Source organism: Vigna angularis, chromosome 1, assembly GCF_016808095.1.
Source record: "Vigna angularis cultivar LongXiaoDou No.4 chromosome 1, ASM1680809v1, whole genome shotgun sequence".
NCBI lineage: Eukaryota > Viridiplantae > Streptophyta > Magnoliopsida > Fabales > Fabaceae > Vigna > Vigna angularis.
Genome location: NC_068970.1, coordinates 17,484,015 through 17,493,286, shown reverse-complemented (window position 1 = coordinate 17,493,286; position 9,272 = coordinate 17,484,015). Strand labels below are relative to the sequence as shown.

General features: G+C 28.8%; 1 protein-coding gene across 1 annotated transcript; it reads left to right on the top strand.

Moving 5' to 3' along the window:
* The first annotated feature begins 323 nt into the window (after nucleotides 1-323).
* On the top strand, nucleotides 324-1,024 carry LOC108340115 (basic leucine zipper 4). Its single transcript, XM_017577344.2, has one exon. It carries the CDS (start codon nucleotides 429-431, stop codon nucleotides 942-944), a length of 516 nt encoding a protein of 171 aa, XP_017432833.1. The 5' UTR covers nucleotides 324-428; the 3' UTR covers nucleotides 945-1,024.
* The last annotated feature ends 8,248 nt before the right edge of the window (nucleotides 1,025-9,272 follow it).

Below are 9,272 nucleotides of genomic sequence, written 5' to 3'. Positions count from 1 at the left end.
TTAAAATATTTGAAATTTCTATTTAACAGCAAAGTTGTTGTTCCTCTTGTCATATGAAGTTACTTTTTATATATAAAGTATGAGTTGGAGTTTTCAAATATTAATTTGGTTGGTGCCAAGCACAGCATTAAATTTTTACCTTGAGGATGAAGTTAAAAGTCGAAAGTTTAAAGGTGAGCATGGATACCCTACCCTAACCTAAAGAGACTCCACAGCCATAGTGGCAAATGACTCAAAAGCCATGCAATGTACAAAACACTGTTTCGGACCAAACATAACTCCCCCGAAAACCCCTCCAATATTACAGCGTTTGCCCCCTAAGGTGGTCAATAAATAACGGAGCCCTGCAACGCTTTTCTTCCCTTTCTCCCTCCTCTCCTCCTCCGCCTCTAGTTTCAAAACAACCCCGTCACTCTGTCGCCGTAACCATGCTCACCACCCTCCCTCCCTCCGAACCCTTCGTGGGCAACCCATTCTCCGCCTTTTCTGTAGACTTCACCGCCTGGGAGGACGACTCCCACCACCTCCTCTCCCCGAAACCCGTCACTTCCAGCTCCGGCTCCGACAAACCGGAGCCGGAGCCAGCTGAACCGGACCAACCCGTGGTCTCGGTGGTGGACGAGCGGAAACTTCGGCGCATGATATCGAACCGCGAATCTGCCCGCAGGTCTCGCATGCGAAAACAGAGACACCTGGAGAACCTTCGGAACCAGTTGAACAAGTGCAGGGTCGAAAACCGGGAACTGAATAACCGGTTGCAGTTCGTCCTGCACCACTGTAACCGCCTCCGAACCGAAAACGAATGGCTCCGGTCCCAGCGAACCCTCCTCCTCCAAAAAGTCGCCAACTTAACCCAAATTTTGATTTTCCAACAATTCCAACAACCCATCTCCCCTGCATGGACATGCAACACTTCGCTCATCCCAATTAATCAAGTTAATTAAATCATATATAATACGCTCTATGTAATTGTTAAAAGTTAGATCAAGATAAGAAGATGTTAAAAGGGTGGGATTTTTGGGATTGGGATAACATATATATATATATATATATATATATATATATATATATATATATATATATATATATATATATATATATATATATTTAGACTCGGTTTTTGAAAATATTTCTTTATTATTTTCAAAACCGTATGCCTTATATATATATATATATTACCGATCATAATCAGTATATTTTGTGTAAAGTATTAGCCTTTTTTTTTTTGTTATTCTACTCTTAGAATGAGTATTTTTATTTTTTTTGGCTGTTGTTAGCTCCTATTATGTATAATCATGATGCACATATCATAGTGGTGCTGCATAGTCCAAACTCAAAGGTCAAAACTAATGTCACGTATTTGTATGAATCAAACTGCCAAACATTTTAATCTCGTATTTATACAACTTCGAGTTAACGAGGACTTGCCCTAGGAAGAAGGGACGAGAGAGGAATATAACATAATTTCGACGAATGTATAAATAATTGTGTTGTTAAAAAATTACCATTATTTTATCATAATTCATAAATCCCTATTAATGATAATTTTACTAGCCGATTATACTAAAGTTATATAAAAAATGATTCCTTACTAATTAACATGGTAAAAAGTTTTACACTCAGTGTGAAACCTGTTACACTCAAAATTGGTTTCGTGCTCTCCAGCTTATAACTGACTGACTGGGCAATGAGATGCTTTTTCTTTCATTTTTGGGCGAATGATACTTTTTTATACATTAAAATACAATAAAACTAAATATTGACCAACGAGAGAAGCGAAAATATTTTATGAAAGCCGTCAATTCCAAATTATCTCTCCTTGCAGGGTTCGGAAAAAAAAATCAAATTAGAAAACGCGTTTTCATGTTATTTATTAGATACATTTTCCCATAGATTAATAATTCTTTTCACTGACAAGTCTTCTTAGATTAAAGAATTTTTTAAATAATGGCCTTTTAACAGCGGAATTCAAAAAGAAAATGAAGCTTGTCTTGGAAGAAAGTATATAATGAAAATGTGTCTGTAGCAACGGATACGTCAGTTTCTTTAATCAAAGTACAAACTTAATCCCTCTTTTTCTTTTTAAGAGAATCAAGTTGATTGGTTTTGGATTGAGTGCAATTAAGACGAAAACTTTAGCCTATATAGTAATATAAAGTTATTTATAACTTTGTGCACAAGATTTTGCTGAAGAGAGGGGCCACAGGTTATTGGTCACTCTCAATTTGATTATGTTTGATTGTTATAATAATTATTGAGCTCTATAATTTTGTAAAAACAGAGACTCACCTCATCCTCACCTTTTTTGTATTTTATAATTCTTATAATTGTATGAATGTGTATTCCAGTAACAGATATCCGTTGTTATGGATGAGTTAGTCTTTATAATACATCACCAATCCTTTATATTTTAGGATTAATCATGGCGTCACCAAATAAAAAATTCTACATGCAAACTTTTACCTCCTCATATTTATTCATTTTACCATCACTGTAACTGATGTTATATGTGAATCTTTTTATATACTGATGTTATGCGCTAAATAAATAAAAAATGTCGAATACTTGTTCCTTTCACCATCACTGTAACTGATGTCAGATATGAATCTTTAATGTATTTTAACTTCCTTTGGTTTGATCCTTCAGTTTATACTGTCCGTATTATGTTTATTGATTTGAATAAAAAAGTACTTTATTCATTATTGGTATTTATAACATCAGAAATACTGTTTATGCTTTAAAGGACAGCAGAGTTAATTTTATAACATTTTAGAAAAGCAAAATAAACTTAACTTTATAAATATTTTAAAAAATGAAGTATTTATTTTCTTAAAGACAGTTAATATTTCTTATGATACATTTTTTGCTCTGATATTTTTATAAATTAAACGTTTACAAATATTTTTAAAAATAAAGATATTACTCAAACCAAATTTTATTCAAATTTTGGAAAGAAAAAGAGAGTGTAAATTAAATGATTCACGAAAGTGAAAGAAAGTAAACGATTCAAACAAAATAAATTAAAAATATATAGAAGAAGGAGATAAAATATCTTAAATATAAATTATTCTATTAAAATAGCTTAAAACATTGTACGATTCCACTCATCTATCCGTGATCATCCCCTTAACCTAGGATTTTATTATGTCAATGTTAACACATTCTAATCTTTATTATAAAATATAAGTATATGTATAAAGTTCAATCTAATTCCTCAAAATTTTCGTTAGTTTTTATTGCTGATAGTATTGATATATGATTTCTACATTAATGTAATTTAATCTTCATGCTTTTAAAAATATGAGATTTAACTTTCCCAATATGCTAAGAATCGAAATAATAATGTCAATGACTTCCTTTATCTTATTATATTCCTTCTTAATTGTAGAAGAAATAATGGAAAAGTGTTTTAAGGAATTTTCCCAAAATATGACTTCTTAATCGTGCTAATTTTACACTTACAATGTATTAATATTCTGTCATGTGTCACCATTTAAATGATTTTTCTCTAAATTTGTCTATACTTATTAATGGTAAACAATGTTAATAAAATTAAATCTCGTAATTGATTAAAGTTTCTATATGTTTTTTGTAAGACATGATTTAAAATTATATCATGCATCTAACGAATATGTATGGTTCTTCATTAAAATAAACCAACGAATACTAAACTAGTTTTGATCCATGGGTAAATAAAATGTAGAGGATGAAACAAAGAATGTAGAAGAGATAAACTATTGGAAATCCTACATCGACTAGAGATAAAATCAATTTATAATATATAAGTAGATGCAAACATTACCTTATAAGTCAATTTTGTGGAGTTGAGTTAGGCTTAAAGTCCACTTCTTAACATGGTATCAGAACTATAGTTAGAACATATCCTAGCGATATTTGTTATTTGTTGGGCATGTTGTTCCACCCATTATCGAACCACCCATTAATGTTTAGTCTCAAGCTCGAGATGATGTCTATATCTCAGGGTGAGGATGGTGTGTTGGAAGTCCCACATTCACTAGATATATTACCAATTTATAATATATAAGTGGGTGCAAATCTTATTTTACAAGCTGATTTTGTGGAGGTTGAGTTAGGCTTAAAGATCACTTCTTATCACAAAGAAAGAAAAAGAGAAACAATAATTATTTATTGATTATAAATATATGAAAAAATGATAAGAAGAGATTTATCGAAAGAATAAATAACAAATATATATATATATATATATATATATATATATATATATATATATATATATAAACTTAGTTTTAATTCAACAAAGTCAATTTCAGCTTGTTAAACTCGATGACATATAGAAATGAGATAATAGATCAATAAATAAAAGGTAAACTCAGAATATAATACCATATTAAAATAATTTTAATCCATAGTATAAAGAAAGTCTAGAAAGTGAATTGGAAAATATGTGAAAGAGACAAAAAAAAAAGAAAAGAAAAATAATATTTTGATTTTAGAAATATGAAAAAAATTATAAAGAGACTCGTTAAAAAAAAAGAATATATATATATATATATATATATATATATATATATATAAACTCAACTTTAACTTAATAGACTTGATTTTAATTTGTCAAACTCAGCAACAAAATAAAAACTCGTCAAATTGTATAAACAAACTCAACTCGATTTCAAAATTTTCCATTGAACCATCAATAGATATAAGTTACACCATATTTTAAACCATAATATATATATATAGTATGATATCTAAACCGAGCAGTTTTCAACCATAATCGATCGCTCTATCCACTATAGAGACGACTCGCCATTTACCAACTATACCAAACGCTCGTCAACTATCCTATAGTTGAAAGCGCTCGTCAAACCTCCCCAAGTAGGTCAAAGCGCTCGTCAAAAGTTAAACGACATTATGACACTCAGTCAACCAAATCAGGCCAGGATAAGCGGACGCTCAATTACGTTAAACGAGGTTGGCGGACGTTCAATTACGTTAAACGAGGTTGGGCCAATTAGCCCAACACTTAAATAATTGGACCAATAATCCAGTTAAAGAAGAAATAGTCAAAAGTATCTAACTGTAATAACGTAGACTACAGAGCCAACTAACCGAATCTCAAGACTAACGTAGATTACGGGCAAGTAACCGGATTTATCAACTAACCAGATTTTAAGGTAATCCGTTTATTTTACTTTTTAGGTTAAATACAGGAGAACCTAAGGAGAAAAAGAAACGTTTTGGCTCTAAGACTGAAGAGATTACTTCTGTGAGAAAATCACTTATTAGAGAACTAAAGTTCAATTACTCATATCTCACATTAGCATCGGAGTATCTTCGCAGGTACTCCCCCCACTTCCAGAAAAGAAGAAACATCACACGGGTGAAAGGAGTGTGAAAGAGTTACAAGAAGGTGAGCAACTAATATCATTGAAGGAGAGACAACGATCCCAAACGTACAGGAGTAATAAGCATCATCAACAAGGTTCGTATCTCGGTCCCAAACAATCATACAGAAACAAAATATATATATATATATATATATATATATATATATATATATATATATATATATAATTTGGGTAGCGTAATTATACAGCGAAGATTATTATTTTTATAAAGTGTAATCAGAACAAAAATGTCACATAAGTTTTGTTTTAATAAGTTATATGAATTATATATGTATGTTGTATAGAGTGAGAAGGTAATTAATAAATCATATTTAAGAATTTAATATGAATAGCTATCTGTTTGTTGTATATGTTAAAAAAATGAGTGATAGAAATGAGTTTGATTAGTGATGGTCAAACAGTGTAAACTATTTGATAACACAGATTTCAAATATTAGTTCTTTTTTGAAAGAAAAAAAATGGGAGTAATTAATGCATAAAATATTTGTAAATAAACACAGTGGCCCATACATTATAAGGCACTACATCACATGTTGGAGGCTACCTTTGAAGCCCAATACTGGGCATGTCCCTTTCTGCCAATCAAGTGGGTTTTGTATGGCTCACTACTATGGATTTTTTTCTTTAAATAAACCCAAAGTTGGTACTTAATTTTGTCATCATAGGATTATAGCAATCACAGTGTTAATTAACAAACCCAAAACATCGTTTTCCACATTGATTGTGGCATGAAGAGTGCTTTATTAGAGGCATGAATTAGTTCGAATGAAATAAAATAAAATAACATCATACCAAACAAGCTTAAAGTAGCACAGTGTAAACATGAAATCATCTGATTGCAACCCCAAGGGTAAGAACAGGAACAACTCGACAGATATTGTCCACGTAAGCCGAAGGAAAATAAATTAATTCTGTAATTTATTAGAGTTATTTTAAATGAAAATAAAAAATAAAAATAAAAAATTTATTTATATCCCAAAAAATACATAAAAAGTTAACTTTAAATTTGCCTTCTCTTGCGATAAAAAAAATAAATTTATTTATATTACATCTTACCTCATAATTTTGAGATCTTCTCCCTAATTTGAGGAAGTTGTTTTAGTGATTCTCAGAGATCTTATCGTGAAACAAGGTATATTCTTGGGAAGTGTAAGGAATTAAATAAATGTAACTCAAAATTTATCTTAGAAAAGCGAGAAAGACACTATCAGAGTTACATAAAATTATCCAATTTATGTAAATCTCTTTCACGATTCATATTGTGATATATTAAGTACTCTTAGCCTTAATTATAACCACAAACAAGTTACGATCTAGCAACTACACAATGATACAATAGGGCACAAATTACAACTGGCGTCACACAAATTGGAAATAAACACATATATATTGGATGAGAGAATATGCCATGACAGTAATTGTCCAATATTGAAAAGAAAATGCTAACAGTACTACTAGCGTAAGAAATTGTTATTAGTACTACCAGTGACAGGATGACAGGCTGAGGATGTCGTGTTCTCAAATTATTTAAAATTGCACGCGAATAATAGTAGAACTAAATTAAAAAGTTTCAATTTACTTTATAACATGTATAATTTTAATTTAATAAATGTTAACATATAAAGTTGAACATAGTAAAAAATTAAAAATTGATAAAATTTAAGATAGAAGAAAATTAAAATAATTTTATATTACTTCTCTCTCTTCGCTTATTTAGTTTTTCTTAAGAAATTTTCATTTGTTCCGTCTTATTTCTGAAGAAAAAATAACAAAATTTTATTATATTTATTTTTCATATGTTTGTTAAATTATATTAATTTAATAATTGATTAATGTAATTTAAAAAATAAATTTGTAAAAATTATAATGTAATGATTATTATAATATAAATGTATAAAAGTTACAATGATTATTTTAGAGTTATTAAAATTAATCTCTTCCTTCTCACTTCAATAAAGAACATTTTGATATTTTATTAGAATTGGTAAAATATTATAAAAAGAAACATGTTTTACTTCTGCTCACGTTAAGTTTCTGAAAGTGAAAGAAAAATGTTATACTCTTAGAAAGATAGAGAAACAATGTTATTTTTTTAACAGAAGGTAACATCTTTGATCATTTCTATATCATCAAGAAAACATATAAGAGAAATAAGAGAAGGAAGAACAATTGATAGGAGAAAACTATACAATGAATCCAGTAGGTTTTTTTCTACTATACATGTGAAACTAGTGAAAATCATGAAACTCAAAATCTTTTATTTTTTCATTCAATTGAAATTATAGAAATTGCTTACAAGGTTAAGGTTATGTTTCATTTATGAAAATAAAAATATTATTTACCCATTTGAAAATAAAATATTCATTTTATAGTATAGTATTTTTAATACATGAAATCTTTGATATTTCTCATATAGAAAACGTTTGGACTATAAGAATTTAAATAGTTATATTCTAATTAATTTAAATGTTTTTTTATGAAAATTTTCTATATATATCAAATTATATGTACTCTTAAATCCATAAAAGTGTGTTATAGATAAAGTTGGAATTAGTTTCCCACATCAAAAGAAACTAAAAGTTGTTAGAAACTTTTTCAATTTCAAAATCCATTATCACCTTTTGTGTTGTTTGAAAAAAAAAGGCATGCATCATACGTATGTTATATTAGAAGTCATGATGTTCTTAGTGGAAGTATATCTAGATTTATAAAGGAAAACCACAAAGTATTATCCCTAAAAGACCTAATATAGTTTGGATACCAAAAAATTCTTTTTAATTTGTTTTGTAGATATGTCTTGTAGCCAAGAAGTTTGTGTGTTATCTTTATAGTAGTTGCCAAGACATATAGTGAACACAACTTTTTTAGTACCATTCACCTTTATAAAACAAAAAAAAAAAGTCTTCAGATAATAGTGGAGATAAATCATTATTTGATATGTTGTGTAATATTAATTGGATACTTGATGATTCCTGCATTCATTAACTCATTCTCTTATATCTTTATTAGTTTGACTTGTGTTTCTCTACATTTTAACTAATTATATTGTCACCTAATTCATCATTTTTTTCCAACTTCATGTAACTTTTTCATGTTTTCTCTTGCAATTGGTTTTAGGTCATATCAATGACCATTAATATTTTCTTTTCCAATTGATAACAAGTTCTTTATCCGTATGCACTATTTTTTATTTATTTATTATTACATTGTGTTTATTCTTAAGGGGAGTTTGTAATACTCTTGTGATAAATGCTACTAATAATAATGTTGATGATTAAGTGTTGTTTTTAGGATTTATTTGTATTGATTGTGAAGTATGTATCTTCAAGAGATTTTAAATATTGTATTAAACTAGAAGAAATAAACAAACATTGAGCTAAAAGTTTGAACTTCTAAAGTCAAACAAGTGCTTTATTTAAATTTAGATAACAATATCAATACAATAAATGGAAAAAATATGACACTTTCGAATAAGAAATAAGAAATACAAGATATAGAAACAAACATTTTTAAGAATATATAATTTGCATATTCTTAATTCTAAGTAAATTACAAAAGATTATTCTTACATGAAAGCATAAATCCTAACCACACCCATAACGAATGAATTGATCAACCTGTAAGAAGAAGACATAAGATGAAGGATGAAGCAAAACATGAATTACAATTATTTTTGTTGTTGGATAAGAGAGAAAAGTTTATGATACAAATATTTTTGCTGTAGGAGAAGAGAGAAGAGAAGATAAAATCAAGTATAAGGTTCCGAATTTTGAATTGGATTTACTATGTCATTTGAAATTAAAGTAGACATAATAATAAATAATTTACTATGATCGTTCTATATTGAACATACATTATCTATACTTATATATACTTGAAATG

Bases quoted from the DNA above. Each gene is read 5' to 3' on its own strand.
- LOC108340115 (XM_017577344.2), top strand. From the start codon at position 429: ATGCTCACCACCCTCCCTCCCTCCGAACCCTTCGTGGGCAACCCATTC.